This window comes from Brienomyrus brachyistius, unplaced genomic scaffold, assembly GCF_023856365.1.
Source record: "Brienomyrus brachyistius isolate T26 unplaced genomic scaffold, BBRACH_0.4 scaffold33, whole genome shotgun sequence".
Taxonomy (NCBI): Eukaryota; Metazoa; Chordata; class Actinopteri; order Osteoglossiformes; family Mormyridae; genus Brienomyrus; species Brienomyrus brachyistius.
Genome location: NW_026042308.1, coordinates 1,460,722 through 1,480,241, shown reverse-complemented (window position 1 = coordinate 1,480,241; position 19,520 = coordinate 1,460,722). Strand labels below are relative to the sequence as shown.

At 42.0% G+C, this 19,520-nt stretch overlaps 1 protein-coding gene across 9 annotated transcripts in view; it reads left to right on the top strand.

Moving 5' to 3' along the window:
• The first annotated feature begins 1,737 nt into the window (after nt 1–1,737).
• The window catches only part of LOC125721462 (NACHT, LRR and PYD domains-containing protein 12-like), a 360,988-nt gene continuing 343,205 nt past the window's right edge, over nt 1,738–19,520 (top strand). For 2 of the 9 annotated variants that reach the window (XM_048997379.1, XM_048997377.1), the window contains exons 1-5: nt 1,738–1,877; nt 11,084–11,185; nt 11,953–12,066; nt 13,797–13,910; nt 15,639–15,752. In XM_048997379.1, coding sequence (XP_048853336.1) covers nt 11,124–11,185; nt 11,953–12,066; nt 13,797–13,910; nt 15,639–15,752 — 404 coding nt within the window. In that variant the 5' untranslated portion in view covers nt 1,738–1,877; nt 11,084–11,123. The remainder of the gene's footprint in view (nt 1,878–11,083; nt 11,186–11,952; nt 12,067–13,796; nt 13,911–15,638; nt 15,753–19,520) is intronic. The other 7 variants (XM_048997382.1, XM_048997376.1, XM_048997381.1 and 4 more) reach the window with 4 other exon arrangements.

The following is a 19,520-nucleotide window of genomic DNA, read 5'->3' as shown; positions in this document are numbered from 1 at the left end:
ACACTGAGTATAAATCAATGCATCATAAGTAAATGTTCACCTATTATATGTGCTAAATTCAAATTAATTTTGCACTCTGACTAGACTGCATGAGTTATGCAGCTGTTGATCATATCAAGCACTAAAATGTTGGTTCAGTACTTGTCCTTCCTTTAACCACTTTTGCTGCATGTTGATAACACCCCCTAAGACTCATTTCCTACTTCAAACACTCCTTTATACCTCACAACACATCATGGTATCAAGATAATTAGTGGTATTTATTTTTAATTTTATGGCTGATTGGTATATGTAATTAATTTAATGTAATTATTTTTGTCATACTTTAATTGTAGTTGTACATGATCTTGCCTGTAAATTATAGCATATTTATTTGTAAATTATTAGACGGTTTTCTTCTGTACAAAACACATTAGATTAACACTGTTATTTTGTTATTTTACCTGTATTCTGTAGTTTTTTGTATTACAGAATTTCATTGTTTAAACTATAGTGATCTAGAAATTACACATAGAAATATAATAATTTTAACATTTAACATTTAAAATTAAAAGTTTTGTTTGGTTTAATAGTTTAGTGAATATTACTGTAAATAAAACATTGCTTCATTGTTTTTCTATTTACACTTTTTTAATGTTGGTATTTTACAGCATTTAGCTGTTAATTTCACAGCCATTTTTTTACAGTGCAGCTGTTCTTTCTGTGAATGTGACTGCAAAACTAATGTTCGTTTATTTTGGTCTTGTCCTTTTTCTGAAAAATTCTACTCTGATATGCTTAACATGATACAAACAAATGTATGTCATAATTTTCAGTTTTCTTGTAAAGATGTTTTTTGCGGGTTTTTTGTGTCTGGAAGAATACATGTCACGATCGCCGTCGGGCGAGCAGGGAGCGGAGAATCAGGAGCTCCGGCTTATTAGGTAGAACAGACGAGGCGCAGCACGACGTCAATGACGGAACTGGGGATACGTACTGTGACGTGGACTTAAATACACAGGACTGAATGAAAGAAGAAGAAACATCTGATAACGTCGGGGTTACATATGAGGTTAACGAGGGGGCGTGGCACACAGGAGGATCGTACGAGCCAAGCGGGACAATACAGATAAATTTAATACTATTAATTTTATATTCATAAATGTAAATACAATAAATCTAACCTATTTTTCCCTGTTCACAAATTAGACCTAATAAATTATATTAATCTAATCAGAAAGTCTAAAAATAAAAAAACAATGCGCTTTTGATGCGTTTTTACCTGATGTATAGACATAGTGCTAAAATGTTCTGTCATATTTGGTATTGAGATGGTATCTTTTTCTTTGTAATAACTTTGTCTGAATATCATTTTTTGTTTTTGTTTTGTTTAATGTTCTGTCTGTAAAATATATTACCTGTACTTGTTGAGTATTGGAAAAAAAAATTTAAAAAAAGTGTGATTCAAGTGTTTAGTTTGACCTTTACTTCGCTACACCAGTTAATATATTTTGATGAAATTATAAAATTCCACAGTTTTGTCTTTGACCCCCCCAAATAGCTTGGATCCCCCCATTTCTAAATTTCTCAAATCGCCACTGTTAATGATTTAAGTGTTACTGCAGTACCGCTTTTTACACGCACGATCATCCTGAATCTGTGTTATAACCGAATTACGGATATTGTTACTAATTATTAATTCACATAGATAATATCCCCCCAAAACCCTACGATGTGCCGCTGAGTCCGTGTCCATTTTTGCATGAGACGGATCTGATCATTTCCTGCCTGTAAACGAAAGTGAAATTAAGTGTCGGGATTTTAAAGGCAGAGTCGCCATTTTATCAAGAAACATTTTATCAAGATTCTGGAATAATGTAAAGATATTCTGTTTCAAGGTAAGATTAAATTAATAATAATAAAATTGATATGTTTAACACAGCCTACATATACAGCGGAATTTAAAATTTTCAATATAATGAAACATTAATTATACGTCCGTACAGCACAGTAGGTTACGTGTATCAGAAGAGTTTTCGAATTAACGTCAATAATATTGAATTACTTACGCTCAGCCATGAGTTCGTCTAATATACTGTGCTGCGTAATTATGGACCGGGACGTAGCTGTAATATTTTTAAGCTATATTAAGTTTTTCTTTTATTAAGTGTTGGGGATTAATGCCAGTGTGCCGAAACATCCGGGTTAAACTCAATGCTTAACATTTTATTAAATCAAAGGTTTTACCACGGATCTGTTCTGTGTTCTCCAATCTGAAATGTGCTGATCTTAATTATAGTCATACTTTATAGTCGTATTTAAACTGTTTAATGCAAAGAGTACGCAAGTCTGATTTTAATAATCAGTAAAGAATGTCAAACGCAACCCACAGCGCAGCTGAATGACAGAAGGTGGTGTATATGTGTATTACACACACACACACACACACACACACACATATATATATATATATATATGTGTGTGTGTGTGTGTGTTTGTGTGTGTGTAATACACATATACACCACCTTCTGTCATTCAGCTGCGCTGTGGGTTGCGTTTGACATTCTTTACTGATTATTAGAATCAGACTTGCGTACTATATATATATATATATATATATATATATATACACAGTGTTGTGCAAGTTCACACTTTTCATGATCTAGTTCAAAGTTCAGTTCACACATGCTCAAAGTGAACTGTTCACATTCATAGCTCACAATTTTAATTTTTGAACTAGTTCAAAGTTCAGTTCATTTTATTTTTAGGTGCGATATATAGTCTAAATGAAAATTTATTTTGTTTTAACATACATCTATAACCTACCTACATTCTTGCATATATGGACATGAATAGACAAAGGACACAAAATATGATTCTTATTTATGGTTTATTTATCTCTTGCCCCAATACTAGACAATGGAAGGAAAAGAAAAGTACTGTAAACACATATCGGCATCATATCCATCTCAAATGAAAACTAGACAGAACAGAATATTTATTATTCAGCAAAATATCTCTTTAGTTTTATTAAAAAAAAAAAAACTCTCACGCTTCTTGAAGGTGTGTGGCACCATCTCACTGAACTATTAAAAATAAAAACTTTCACATACAGAAGCCATTGTTGTAGTAAGTAATGAACACTCCACAGACCATGCCTACGGCTTCAGTCCAAACTGTTTTTTGTTCACGTTTAACAGCAGTTGCTTTTCAAAGTTGGCATCTCCCAATCGGTTTCTCCTGGGCCTAAATATCTGGCCACCGGTACTGAAGAGTCTCTCCACTGGAGCACTTGATGGGATTGCTGTGTTATATTTGATGAAGAGCTTCTTCAGTTTGGGCAGCACCATGTATTCAGTAAACTCGTCAGTGGTTGGGGCGTCCAGATAGATGTCCACCTCAGACTTATTGACAGCTGATGGGCTTTGCTTGAACTTAAAAAAGGATGAAGCACTCTTTTTCCCCTCAAGGTCATCAGGGGGTTGCTCAGACTCAGGCACATTCACAGATCGCAGCTCTTCCCTCAACATCAATCTGTACTGCACTCGCTTACTCTGATCCTCCACCCAGTCCAGCTTGAACACTGGGAGTAGTATGGCTGCCAGTATGTGATCTTTGTTTTCAAGACAGCCTTCCAGTCTTCTAGAGAGTGACTGCATCAAGGTTTGGATGAGGGGGCGGCATGCCGTCAGACCTGGTGTAGCTGTAGGCTTTGAACTCTCATCCAACAGACCATCCAAATCATTTTTCAATTGCACAATGGTAGGAGCCAGGTAGCCGAGGAATGTGTTTTTTTCCCCCTGAAGGATGTTCAGAGCACATGCCAAGGGACCCATCACACTCACAAACTTGTTGATGAAGTCTATTTCGTCTGGAGTGAATCGACGAAGCCCAAACTCATCACAGATGGTGTGCAGAAGGAGTCTGTCATACTCAGGAGTGGCATCCAATGGCACTGTTAGATTGCTAGTCTGGGGAGTCAAGGTGGCTATGTGAGTCAGGCGCTGCATTGAGAGGAACATAGAATTCCAACGTGTGTCGTTCGGAGTGACAAAGCCAATCTTTAGCTTTTCCTCAACAAAATCTTTTCACCCTATTCCACAGAGCAGATGCCTTGGAAAATACAGGCCTCGCTAATTTGTTGTACAGCCTATCCGTTACGTTCTTTGCATCTGTGGCAACAAGATTTAAAGTATGGGCCATGCACCTTCTATGAGGTGGGAGGCAGGGATCCTCTAACTCTGACAGAGGTGCAGGCTCAAGACCATCGTCCTCATCATCGGAGCTCTCAGCAGTAGATCCTGTGTCACTGCCTTCAGTCACCTCATCAGCTGCTCTAATAACAACACTGTCTCCAAAACAGCTGAATGCTTTGACGAAATTGGAAGCATTGTCAGTCACTGTGCACGCAATTTTGTTTTGAATTTTAAATTCCTTGTACACATCTGTCAGCACTTTAGCCAGGACATCATATGTGTGTGACCCTCTGACACGACGACATGCAAGGGCTGCTGGTCTCCTGAGTGACACATCATTTTTATCAAGCCAATGAATTGTGATGCCCATGAATCCATTGTTGACATCTGACCAGCAGTCAGCTGTTGTGCATACAAAGTCAAGCTCAGCAAGTTCAGCTTTTAAATTACTGATAACCTCAATGAATTCCTTATTCAGTAGTCCCTGCACCTGTCTTCTTGAGGGCACATGTCTGCCTGGTTGCAAACCAGTTACTAGTTTTATGAAGGAGGGTTTTTCAACCTTACTCAGTGGCTGTAAATCTCCAACAATGTAGTCTATTATTAATCTGTCTACCTGTTGCTGGGAGATTATACCCCTGAAGGCAGCAGGCAGTGTGACTTGAGTCGTTTGGGGACTTTGGCTGGGGGTTTTGCCCTTCCCCCTATGACCTTGAAGGGCTTGCATATATGCTTTCACGCTGGACGAATGCTTCAACTCAACGTGTCTTTTCAAATTGGAAAATGAGGTCATTGATGTTCTAACTTGTTTTATCATCGCAGGTGGACAAAGCTTGCACCGAAAGGTTAGGTTTTTACCGTCAGAGTCTCTGTGAGACAGTGTGAAAATGCCCGTAAATTGTCAAAGTTACAGCCAGCATCATCCGTGTTTTCTGTGCCAGCTCCACTGGTGGTTGAGCTTTCCTCCTCTGCGCTTGCCATGGTTACTGCTGCAGCAGTTCGCTTCGCGCTCATGCGTTGCCAAGGCTGTGCCCTTTGAGATGTGTGTGTGTGCATTATGGGAAACGTAGTGTGAAGCTAAAGACATTAGATTCGACTGTCCTTGGCTTTACACTACGTTACCCAAGATGCACTGCACACAAGCGCTGAGCGAGAGTCAGCCTGTGCATTTTATTTTTCGAGCGGAGGAGCCCTTCGCTAGTGCTTGAGTGACAACACAACATGCTGTTTAAATGTGTGAGCCGACCTTGTCACTCGACTCATCAGGTGAAAATAAATCCCGATGTTTAATTGCATTCTAACAGTGAACGACGTCTACGCCGTTCATCACACATAAAATTCACGTTCAAGTTCTTGATTTACTAATAAGTTGCGTTCAGTTCAAAGTTCACTGAAATATGAACGTGTTCAATGAACGCGTTCTTTTGAACTCGTTCATGCACAACATTGTATATATATATACTGAACAAAAATATAAACGCAACACTCTTGTTTCTGCTCCCATTTTTCATGAGATGGACTTAAAGATCTACAATTCATTCCAGATACACAATATTACCATTTCTCTCAAACATTTCTCACAAATCAGTCTAAATGTGTGATAGTGAGCACTTCTGCTTTGCTGAGATAATCCATCCCACCTCACAGGTGTGCCACATCAAGATGCTGATCTGACATCATGGGTAGTGCACAGGTGTACCTTATACTGCCCACAATAAAAGGCCACCCTGGAATGTGCAGTTTTTTGCTTTATTGGGGGTCTGGGGACTCAGAACCGGTCAGTATCTGGTGTGACCACCATTTGCCTCATGCAATGCAACACATCTTCTTCGCATAGAGTTTATCAGATTGTCAATTGTGGCCTGTGGAATGTTGGTCCACTCCTCTTCAATGGCTGTGCGAAGTTGTTGGATATTAGTGGGAACTGGTACACGCTGTCGTATACGCCGGTCAAGCACATCCCAAACATGCTCAACGGGTGACATGTCCGGTGAGTATGCTGGCCATGCAAGAACTGGGACATTTTCAGCTTCCAAGAACTGTGTACAGATCCTTGCAACATGGGGCCGTGCATTATCTGTCTGAGTGGCTGGTCTCAGACGATCTTGGAGGTGAACCTGCTGGATGTGGAGGTCCTGGGCTGGTGTGGTTACACGTGGTCTGCGGTTGTGAGGCCGGTTGGATGTACTGCCATATTCTCTGAAACGCCTTTGGAGACGGCTTATGGTTGAGAAATGAACATTCAATGCACGAGCAACAGATCTGGTTGACATTCCTGCTGTCCGCATGCCAATTGCACGCTCCCTCAATGCTTGTGGCATCTGTGGCATTTTGCTGTGAGACAAAACTGCACATTCCAGGGTGGCCTTTTATTGTGGGCAGTATAAGGTACACCTGTGCACTACCCATGATGTCAGATCAGCATCTTGATGTGGCACACCTGTGAGGTGGGATGGATTATCTCAGCAAAGCAGAAGTGCTCACTATCACACATTTAGACTGATTTGTGAGAAATGTTTGAGAGAAATGGTAATATTGTGTATCTGGAATGCATTTTAGATCTTCAAGTCCATCTCATGAAAAATGGGAGCAAAAACAAAAGTGTTGCGTTTATATTTTTGTTCAGTGTATATATATATATATATATATATATATATATATATATATATATATACACACACACACACACACATGGTTAATTGTGTTGTGTGTGTATAAGTGTCAGCTCTTTATTATCAGTCCCGCAAAGGGCGCAGGAGAGCCATCGACCAGGAATGAATCACACATCGCGGACACCGACCGGGGTAAATACGGGGGGGGGGGGGTCACACATTTTACGGGAAAATAAACACACGGTGTGATTTGAGAGACACAAACTTCACTTTTACACAGACGGCGGGTTTGCGCTTGTGGTAACGAAGCATTTTAGGCAACGTTTCCTCTTTTCCCCTGGGAGAAGCAAGGTAAGCGTCCATTTCCCCAGAGGAAGACAAGACAGGTGTTCTAACTCTTTCTGTGAGAAGTTATTCTTGAAAAACAATTTATATAAGTGACCAATGAAAAACATGTTTGTGCAGTTCAACCATGGCACAATAATATTATGGATGAATCGTGGACGACGTATTTGAATCTCGGGATGATTAGTCCATACACGATCAGAATCAATCCGTACACCAATCACCCCATATGTATGTCCACTGGGGGCAGGGGTTGGGGCCACTCCGCCAAACCGTAAGTAGTGGAGCCGAACAATCACAACAAATCATTAACAGTAATAAGCTAGAAAGAGATCTCTCAATGGAGGAGACTGATAATTTTATATCGTCCAAGGCGTCTAGGGATTTTTTTCAATACCATCGATACGAGTCAAAATTCGGCCCAGCACAGAATTGGCACCGCCCGCGATAGAATAGGAGTCTTCGTCTTCCTGACTTAGTGACTAGCGGCTACTTGTCGAGCCGATTTATTTATTTATTTTCTTGTCAGTGTGAGAACGAGTTGAGAAAAAAATAGGTAAATCGGTGACTTCGACATGGTTAAAGTATATTCGGAACTATTGTAATAGCGATTTGGAGGTTAAATGGTGGAGAAATTAAATAATTGGGAGCTCAGCAAGACTCTAAGCGGTCGTCCTATACGAGCTCACGTGACTTCTTGGCTTCTGATGAGTCACACCTGTTCTCAGGTAAATGGCCAGTAGGATAGAAAAACGTACTGGACAGTAGCTCTGCAGGATCGGAGATGGAGACCCCTGCTGTACAGTGTTTGATATGGTTTTCAAATTATGATAAAATTCATTTTTATAAAAACACTTTGTAATGTTACAAACATACACAACCTTCTGGAAATAAAGCATTAAATTCTAACCCCGAACTTGTCATACTTTTAGTTCCCTTGGAAATCAGCCTTTGTCAGAATCAAAATCATAATTAGAATCGGAATCAGAATTGTGGTTATTGGCCAAGTATGTGAGCAAACACATACAGGGAATTAGATTCCGGTCGATGGTCTCTCAAGCATAACAGTGTAAAAATATAAAGGTAAATGTTATGTAAATGTTAAAAAAATGTATAAAAGTGTTATTTGTATGTATGATATGTTTATACTATTTATAAATGTAAATATATTTATGGATACTGTATATATATATATATATATATATATATATATATATATATATATACATGTGTACATATATACATTCATATATACATACACACACATATACACATAAAGTGTGTAAATGAACAATACGATACAGTAAGCAATGTAAATCTTATATACAGAAAATACAAAGATTACAGAAATATATTTCACAGACTGTACATACAGTGCAGTTGCAGTGCTGTAGGTGTTTAGCAGTGTGACAGATCAGCTGTTTAGGAGGGAGATGGCGAGGGGAGAGAAGCTGTTCCTGTGTCGGGTGTCCTGGTCTGCAGGCTTCTATATCGTCTGCCAGAGGGCAGCAGGTCAGAAAGTCTGTGTCCAGGGTGTGTGGGATCTGTGATGATTTTCCTGCCATTTTCCTGGATCTTGAGAGAGAGACAGGTCCTGGATGGAGGGCAGGGGGGCACCGATGATCTTTCTGCTGTCCGTACGGTCCGCTGCAGTCTCTTCCTGTCCTGTTTGGTGGCTGCTCCATACCACACTGTGATGGAGGGCAGGGGGCACCGATGATCTTTCTGCTGTCCGTACGGTCTGCTGCAGTCTCTTCCTGTCCTGTTTGGTGGCTGCTCCATACCACACTGTGATGGAGGGCAGGGGGCACCGATGATCTTTCTGCTGTCCGTACGGTCCGCTGCAGTCTCTTCCTGTCCTGTTTGGTGGCTGCTCCATACCAGACTGTGATGGAGGGCAGGGGGGCACCGATGATCTTTCTGCTGTCCGTACGGTCCGCTGCAGTCTCTTCCTGTCCTGTTTGGTGGCTGCTCCATACCAGACTGTGATGGAGGAGCAGAGGACAGACTCAGTGACTGCAGTGTAGAACTGGATCAGCAGCTCCTGTGGAAGACTGTACTTCCTCAGTTGTCTCAGGAAGTACATCCTCTGCTGGGCCTTTTTGAGGATGGAGGAGATGTTGGTCTCCCACTTCAGGTCCTGGGAGATGGTGGTACCCAGGAACTTGAAGAACTCCACAGTAGACACTGGGCTGTCTGATATGGTGAGGGGGGGCAGTGATGACGGACGTCTCCTGAAGTCCACTGTCATCTCTACAGTCTTGTGCGTGTTCAGCTCCAGGTTGTGCTGACTGCACCAGAGTACCAGCCGCTCCACTTCCTGCCGGTTGCAGACTCATCACCATCCTGAATGAGTCCAATGATGGTGTCGTCTGCAAACTTCAGGAGTTTTACAGCTGAGTTCCTGGAGGTGCAGTCATTGGTGTAGAGGGAGAAGCGCAGTGGGGAGAGGACACATCCTTCAGGGGCACCGATACTGAGGGACCGTGTTTCAGAAGTGACCCCCCCAGCCTTACTTGCTGCTTCCTGTCTGTCAGGAAGCTGGTGATCCACTGGCAGGTAGCTGGTGAAACGTTGAGCTGGGAGAGTTTGGAGGAGAGGAGATTAGGCACAATGGTGTCAAAAGCCGAACTAAAGTCCACAAACAGGATCCTGGCATAAGTTCCTGGACGGTTGAGATGTTGCAGGATATAATGCAGCCCCATATTCACTGTATCATCCAGCGACCTGTTTACCCGGTAGGCAAACTGCAGGGGATCCAGCTGGTGTCCTGTAATGTCCTTCAGATGGGCTAAAACCAGGTGTTCAGAGGATTTCATGACCACAGACATCAAGGCGACAGGTCTGTAGTCATTCTGTCCTGTGATGGTGGGTTTCTTGGGGACGGGATGATGGTGGAGCGTTTGAAGCAGGAGGGAACTTCACACAGCTCCAGGGATCTATTGAAGATGCGGGTGAAGATGGGAGCCAGCTGATCAGCACAGGTTCTGAAGCAGGAGGGGGAGACTCCGTCTGGTCTGGGGGCTTCTTGGATTTCTGTTTCTGGAACAGCCGGCTCACATCCGCTTCGTGTATTCTGAGTTCCGGGGGGAGGGTGGGGGGGTGATAGGTGTGATGGAGGTCGTGGTTTTTGTACTGTACTGTGTAGATGGACTTTGTTTATGTACATCTGCCCTCCCCTGGTCTGCTGGAATATCACTGCTGTATACATGCACCCACTGCAGTCACCGATCCGCCTGTCGATCACCCACTCCATCCTTCCCTCACTCGTGAACAAGACCTTGAGATACTTAAACTCCTCCACTTGGAGAAGGACCCCCTCCCCGACCCGAAGACAGCACTCCACCCTTTTCTGGCTGAGGACCATGGTCTCGGATTTGAAGGTGCTGATTCTCATCTCAGCCGCCTCACACTCGGCTGCGAACTGCTCCAGTGAGAGCTGAAGGTCACGGTCCGATGAGCCCAACAGAACCACATCATCTACAAAAAGCAGAGACCCAATCCTGAGGTCACCAAACCGGACACCCTCAACAACCTGGTTGAGCCTAGAAATCCCATCCATAAAAGTCTAGTGACCCGCGTCCAGGGGAGGGAGAACGTGAATCCATGTTTTTACTCATCATAAGAGGTCTAATGCCCGCAGTTCGTCTGGTTCCTCACCCAGGACCTGCTTGCCTTGGGTGACCCTACCAGGGGCATAAAGCCCCGGGCAGCTTAGCTCCTGGGATCACTGGAACACACAAACCCCTCCACCATGATAAGGTGTCGGCTCCAGGAGAGGATGTTTATACATATATTTATGAAAAAATGTGGCATTGAAATTTTGCACTAAGCCTCTTTACTATGTGTAATTATAGTTACATGAGTCCAGTTCATCAGTTTGATGTAAAAATGCTGAGTACTCGATATTGTGTATTTATCTATGTATCTACTTACCCTTCATGTTCACAGAGGCCCCAGCAGGAATCATCTGGTCTGGATCAGCATAGAAATGGATGGATCTGCTTCTGAAATGTGCCCCCCTGTGGGGTGTAACAGAAAGAGCCCTGAGAGGTAACAGTCTGAATCACAGTGTAACCAGTAGCGCTTCTTAGCTCACGGTGGGGGAATGAGCCGGTGGCTGAAGGTGCCCCAAGATAGCACCTCCTGGAGCCTCGAGTGGGTTAGGAACTGGGCCAGTGGGGCCAGTGCCCTGGGGCCTCTGGACATTAGAAGCTGTGAATGGCAACATTTATAGTGCAAGCCATGAAATGCGCCCCCCTGTGGGGTGTAAGAGAAAGAGCGCTGAGAGGTAACAGTGTTACAGCCCACTAGCATGCATGTCTCTCTGGGTCTATAGTCAGGCCATAACATAAAAGTAAACTGGGCTCCTAGCTAGGGCTGGTCAGTGGGCAGCACTTTAATATGTGTAGCTTAATAAAAAGACCTCGCCATCTTCTGTCTTCGCCGTCTTCTTCCACAATCAGCCAGTTCTTTTATACTAGAGGCGAGTAACAGACCATCCCTCCTATACAAAATGGCCACATAACAAAACTAAACAAACAAACAAAAACATATATAAACAGGTAAAAAGGAACATCAGCCAAGTCTAGTTGTGGAGGTTTTTAACAGTGATGCTAAAAGTTTCATATGATATCTAAATTTTAGATGAGACAATTTCCTTTAAAGCTGACTGTAAATAAGTCTGTTTACATCAAGAGCTTCACAGCATATCAAAGTACATGAAGGCAGAGCTGAAGGCTAAACAGCAGTGTGATGTCGTCCCCATTGTATGAATTATATTTATACCATGAGGGTTTGTTTCCTCTCGCTGCCCACAGTGTCCTGATGAAGAGAGCAGACTCCCCTGTACCCAGCTGTGTTTCCATGAAGAGTGACTGGTCAGTGAAGCAACGAATCAGATTCTTTGAGGGATCTTTTCCTACAGATCAAAGGTAAATGTGCATTTAAACAAACACTGTTAATGACATTCAGACTCTCAGTCAAATGGCACAGAGACACATACAAGCTATGAGGAAATAACATATTTATTATGAATGCAGCAATTTTTACCTGTAACAGATTCCATCACCTTGAGAATTTAAACAAAAGTTTTGTCTGTATTCTATATAAATACCATCTGAGGTAAATGGATGAGGATTACTGTAAAACCTGACTTTCTGCAAGCTGGAATTGGAAGTTATTTGATCGCAAAGTAGATTTTAAATTTCAGTCCTCAGCACAGAGCTGGAAATAAACTGGTTTGCCTGCCCCCCCCCCGCATGTCCATTAAAGAATGACTCGACAATAGATTGTCGTCTTGTGAGACGGATGTTTCTGTTTTGATAACAAATAATTTCACTCTCATGAATTCATTAGATCATACTCAGACGAAGGCTTTAGTTTAACGTGTTTAGTCAAACTGTGTGGCTTAAACAATAAACTACTATCATCAGACAAAAAAGAGAAAGACTATTGGTTCCTTTGCCAAAGGTGACGTTTAAATACTTGCTGATTCAGATCATAATTAATGTGACACTGCAGTGGTTCTCATCCCCCGAGTATAAAATAAGATGATTTGTTGATCCCAGGGTTAAATTCTCTTGCGTTCAGCAGCAAAGTGCAGAGATACAAACATACAATGTAAAAGAAAGACGACGTGCAAAGACAGCAGATATAGTGCAAGTGAGTAAATATTTATAGAAGTAAACAAAATTTTTGTAAGTTAACAAGTTTAAGAAGTACACAGTGCATAATGAAAAAATCCTGAAAATACAGTATTGTTCAAGAAATAAATATAAATATAAATGTATGTTATTTATACGATTAAAAACAGAGAGCAGCTTTTACCACATTAAAAATGGGACGTTAAGGCTGGCTGTGGGGGCTGCACATCGACAGCAGGCATTGTGCTGTCTAACGGCAGCAGGCAGGAAAGATCCCCAGTAGCGCTTCTTAGCTCACGGTGGGGGAATGAGCCGGTGGCTGAAGGTGCTCCAAGATAGCGCCCCCTGGAGCCTCGGCTGGGTTATGAACCGGGCCAGTGGGGCCAGTGCCCTGGGGCCTCAGGACATTAGAAGCTGTGAGTGGCAACATTTATAGTGCAAACCATGAAATGCGCCCCCCTGTGGGGTGTAAGAGAAAGAGCCCTGAGAGGTAACAGTGTTACAGCCCACTAGCATGCATGTCTCTCTGGGTCTATAGTCAGGCCATAACATAAAAGTAAACTGGGCTCCTAGCTGGGGCTGGTCAGTGGGCAGCACTTTAATATGTGTAGCTTAATAAAAAGACCTCGCCATCTTCTGTCTTCACCGTCTTCTTCCAAAATCAGCCAGTTCTTTTATACTAGAGGCGAGTAACAGACCATCCCTCCTATACAAAATGGCCACATAACAAAACTAAACAAACAAACAAAAACATATATAAACAGGTAAAAAGGAACATCAGTCAAGTCTAGTTGTGGAGGTTTTTAACGGTCATACTAAAAATTTCATATAATATCTAAATTTTAGATGAGACAATTTCCTTAAAAGCTGACTGTAAATAAGTCTGTTTACATCAAGAGCTACACAGCATATCAAAGTACATGAAGGCAGAGCAGAAGGCTAAACAGCAGTGTGATGCCGTCCCCATTGTATGAATTATATTTATACTATGAGGGTTTGTTTCCTCTCGCTGCCCACAGTGTCCTGATGAAGAGAGCAGACTCTCCTGTACCCAGCTGTGTTTCCATGAAGAGTGACTGGTCAATGGGCCCCCCAGATAACTTCAGAGAGGGACCTTTTCCTACAGATCAAAGGTAAATGTGCATTTAAACAAACACTGTTAATGACATTCAGACTCTCAGTCAAATGGCACAGAGACACATACAAGCTATGAGGAAATAACATATTTATAATGAATGCACCAATTTGTACCTTTAACAGATTCTATCATCTTGAGAATTTAAAAAAGAGTTTTGTCCGTATTCTATATAAATAACATCTGAGGTAAATGGATGAGGATTACTGTAAAACCTGACTTTCTGAGAGCTGGTATTGGAAGTTATTTAATCGCAAAGTGGATTTTAAATTTCAGTCCTCAGCACAGAGCTGGAAAAAACTGGTTTGCCTGTTTTCCCCTGCATGTCCATTAAAGAATGACTCGACAATAGATTGTCGTCTTATGAGACGGATGTTTCTGTTTTGATAACAAATAATTTCACTCTCATGAATTCATTAGATCATACTCAGACGAAGGCTTTAGTTTAACGTGTTTAGTCAAACTGTGTGGCTTAAACAATAAACTACTATCATCAGACAAAAAAGAGAAAGACTATTGGTTCCTTTGCCAAAGGTGACGTTTAAATACTTGCCGATTCAGATCATAATTAATGTGACACTGCAGTGGTTCTCATCCCCCGAGTATAAAATAAGATGATTTGTTGATCCCAGGGTTAAATTCTCTTGCGTTCAGCAGCAAAGTGCAGAGATACAAACATACAATGTAAAAGAAAGACGACGTGCAAAGACAGCAGATATAGTGCAAGTGAGTAAATATTTATAGAAGTAAACAAAATTTTTGTAAGTTAACAAGTTTAAGAAGTACACAGTGCATAATGAAAAAATCCTGAAAATACAGTATTGTTCAAGAAATAAATATAAATATAAATGTATGTTATTTATATGATTAAAAACAGAGAGCAGCTTTTACCACATTAAAAATGGGACGTTAAGGCTGGCTGTGGGGGCTGCACATCGACAGCAGGCATTGTGGTGTCTAACGGCAGCAGGCAGGAAAGATCCCCAGTAGCGCTTCTTAGCTCACGGTGGGGGAATGAGCCGGTGGCTGAAGGTGCTCCAAGATAGCGCCCCCTGGAGCCTCGGCTGGGTTATGAACCGGGCCAGTGGGGCCAGTGCCCTGGGGCCTCAGGACATTAGAAGCTGTGAGTGGCAACATTTATAGTGCAAACCATGAAATGCGCCCCCCTGTGGGGTGTAAGAGAAAGAGCCCTGAGAGGTAACAGTGTTACAGCCCACTAGCATGCATGTCTCTCTGGGTCTATAGTCAGGCCATAACATAAAAGTAAACTGGGCTCCTAGCAAGGGCTGGTCAGTGGGCAGCACTTTAATATGTGTAGCTTAATAAAAAGACCTCGCCATCTTCTGTCTTCACCGTCTTCTTCCAAAATCAGCCAGTTCTTTTATACTAGAGGCGAGTAACAGACCATCCCTCCTATACAAAATGGCCACATAACAAAACTAAACAAACAAACAAAAACATATATAAACAGGTAAAAAGGAACATCAGTCAAGTCTAGTTGTGGAGGTTTTTAACGGTCATACTAAAAATTTCATATAATATCTAAATTTTAGATGAGACAATTTCCTTAAAAGCTGACTGTAAATAAGTCTGTTTACATCAAGAGCTACACAGCATATCAAAGTACATGAAGGCAGAGCAGAAGGCTAAACAGCAGTGTGATGCCGTCCCCATTGTATGAATTATATTTATACTATGAGGGTTTGTTTCCTCTCGCTGCCCACAGTGTCCTGATGAAGAGAGCAGACTCTCCTGTACCCAGCTGTGTTTCCATGAAGAGTGACTGGTCAATGGGCCCCCCAGATAACTTCAGAGAGGGACCTTTTCCTACAGATCAAAGGTAAATGTGCATTTAAACAAACACTGTTAATGACATTCAGACTCTCAGTCAAATGGCACAGAGACACATACAAGCTATGAGGAAATAACATATTTATAATGAATGCACCAATTTGTACCTTTAACAGATTCTATCATCTTGAGAATTTAAAAAAGAGTTTTGTCCGTATTCTATATAAATAACATCTGAGGTAAATGGATGAGGATTACTGTAAAACCTGACTTTCTGAGAGCTGGTATTGGAAGTTATTTAATCGCAAAGTGGATTTTAAATTTCAGTCCTCAGCACAGAGCTGGAAAAAACTGGTTTGCCTGTTTTCCCCTGCATGTCCATTAAAGAATGACTCGACAATAGATTGTCGTCTTATGAGACGGATGTTTCTGTTTTGATAACAAATAATTTCACTCTCATGAATTCATTAGATCATACTCAGACGAAGGCTTTAGTTTAACGTGTTTAGTCAAACTGTGTGGCTTAAACAATAAACTACTATCATCAGACAAAAAAGAGAAAGACTATTGGTTCCTGTCACGATCGCTCGCGGAGGTAACGGCAGCGAGCAGCGATCGTGCGGGTAAGGAGCAGGCAAGCAAGCGGGATACGGGGAAAACGGGGGTTTATTTGGAGGACAACAAGGTGCAGGGAACATCAGACGCTGACTTACATCAGGAAACATCAATGACGGACAAGGGAAACCGGGGAGACCAGGACTTACATACACAGGACTAATCAAAGTGACTAGACAAAGCTGGAGACGATCAGGGAAATACACGTGGGTAATCAGGGGGCGTGGCACACACGAGGAGCGGACGAGCCGGGCATGACAGGTTCCTTTGCCAAAGGTGACGTTTAAATACTTGCTGATTCAGATCATAATTAATGTGACACTGCAGTGGTTCTCATCCCCCGAGTATAAAATAAGATGATTTGTTGATCCCAGGGTTAAATTCTCTTGCGTTCAGCAGCAAAGTGCAGAGATACAAACATACAATGTAAAACAAAGACGACGTGCAAAGACAGCAGATATAGTGCAAGTGAGTAAACATTTATAGAAGTAAACAAAATTTCTGTAAGTTAACAAGTTTAAGAAGTACACAGTGAATAATGAAAAAATCCTGAAAATACAGTATTGTTCAAGAAATAAATATAAATATAAATGTATGTTATTTATATGATTAAAAACAGAGAGCAGCTTTTACCACATTAAAAATGGGACGTAAAGGCTGGCTGTGGGGGCTGCACATCGACAGCAGGCATTGTGCTGTCTAACGGCAGCAGGCAGGAAAGATCCCCAGTAGCGCTTCTTAGCTCACGGTGGGGGAATGAGCCGGTGGCTGAAGGTGCTCCAAGATAGCGCCCCCTGGAGCCTCGGCTGGGTTATGAACCGGGCTAGTGGGGCCAGTGCCCTGGGGCCTCAGGACATTAGAAGCTGTGAGTGGCAACATTTATAGTGCAAACCATGAAATGCGCCCCCCTGTGGGGTGTAAGAGAAAGGGCCCTGAGAGGTAACAGTGTTACAGCCCACTAGCATGCATGTCTCTCTGGGTCTATAGTCAGGCCATAACATAAAAGTAAACTGGGCTCCTAGCTAGGGCTGGTCAGTGGGCAGCACTTTAATATGTGTAGCTTAAAAAAAAGACCTCGCCATCTTCTGTCTTCACCGTCTTCTTCCACAATCAGCCAGTTCTTTTATACTAGAGGCGAGTAACAGACCATCCCTTCTATACAAAATGGCCACATAACAAAACTAAACAAACAAACAAAAACATATATAAACAGGTAAAAAGGAACATCAGTCAAGTCTAGTTGTGGAGGTTTTTAACGGTCATACTAAAAGTTTCATATAATATCTAAATTTTAGATGAGACAATTTCCTTAAAAGCTGACTGTAAATAAGTCTGTTTACATCAAGAGCATCACAGCATATCAAAGTACATGAAGGCAGAGCAGAAGGATAAACAGCATAAGAACATAAGAACATAAGAACTATACAAACGAGAGGAGGCCATTCGGCCCATCAAGCTCGCTTGGGGAGAACTAAACTAATAACTCAGAGTCGTTAAAATCTTATCTAGCTCTGATTTAAAGGAACCCAAGGATTCAGCTTGCACTACATTATCAGGAAGGCTATTCCATACTCTGACTACACGCTGCGTAAAGAAGTGCTTCCTTAAATCCAGCTTGAAATGTTCTCCCGCTAATTTCCACCTATGGCCACGAGTTCGTGTATTTAAACTAATGCTGAAGTAACTATTTGGTTGAACAGCATCCAAACCTGTTAGAATCTTATATACCTGGATCATGTCCCCCCTCAGTCTCCTTTGCTTGAGACTGAACAGATTTAGCTCAAGTAACCGTTCCTCGTATGACATTCCTCTAAGACCAGGAATCATTTTTGTGGCCCTACGCTGCACCTTTTCTAAGGCCACAATGTCCTTTTTAAGATATGGTGACCAAACCTGCACACAATATTCTAGGTGAGGTCTCACCAAGGAATTGTATAATCTTAGCATTACCTCCCTTGACTTAAACTCCACACACCTGGAGATATACCCCAACATCCTATTGGCCTTTTTTATTGCTTCCCCACACTGGCGAGAATGGGACATGGAAGCATCAACATACACACCAAGGTCTTTCTCATGATCAGCTACCTTTATTTCAGTGACACCCATGAAATACCTGTACTTTATATTTCTGCTCCCTAGATGGAGTACCTTACATTTATCGACGTTAAATTTCATCTGCCAGGTATCGGCCCAGTCACTAATTAAATCAAGATCCCGCTGTAGCTGCTGTGCCACTAATTCAGTATCTGCTACACCACCCACCTTGGTGTCATCTGCAAATTTCACCAGTTTACTGTATATATTGGTATCCATATCATTTATGTAAATTAGGAACAATAGTGGTCCTAAAATCGAACCCTGCGGTACCCCACTATGAACGCAAGCCCACTGTGACATTGTGCCTCTTATAACTACTCGCTGTTCCCTATCTGTTAACCAGTTATCAATCCAGGTCGCTACGGTACCTAAAATACCAGTCGCTTTGAGTTTAAGTAGGAGCCTCTTGTGGGGGACAACATCAAAAGCCTTTTGGAAATCTAAGTAGATGACATCATAGGCCTTCTTATCATCAACTTCCTGAGTAGCTTCCTCAAAAAACTCCAACAGATTTGTTAAACAGGATCTACCTCTCCTAAATCCATGCTGGCTATCCCGCAAAATGTTATTGGAGTCCAGGTAAACTATCATTTTCTCTTTGATTAAAGCCTCCATAACTTTACCAGTTATACAAGTTAGACTGATTGGCCTATAGTTAGACAAATTACTTCTATCCCCTTTTTTGAAAATAGGCGTTATGAAGGCGTGCTTCCAATCAGAAGGTACCACACCTTCAGATGAGGATTTTTGAAACAGTAAAGTTAAGGGTCAGCAAATAATATCCCTCATCTCTTTTAACACTATAGGTAAGATGCCATCAGGGCCCTGTGATTTATTTATTTTGAGTGTGATGTCGTCCCCATTGTATGAATTATTTTTATACCATGAGGGTTAACATTTGATGTTATTTATATAGAATACAGACAAAACTAAAGATAGCGCCCCCTGGAGCCTTGCCTGGGTTATGGACCAGGCCAGTGGGGCAAATTAACCATGAGGGCCCCAGCAGATAGAGCTCATGCTGACCCCCTGGGCCCCTGGGGCCCTTTCCACATACAGCGAGCATTAACTCCCAAGGCCCTCAGGGCCCCGGCATGTACAG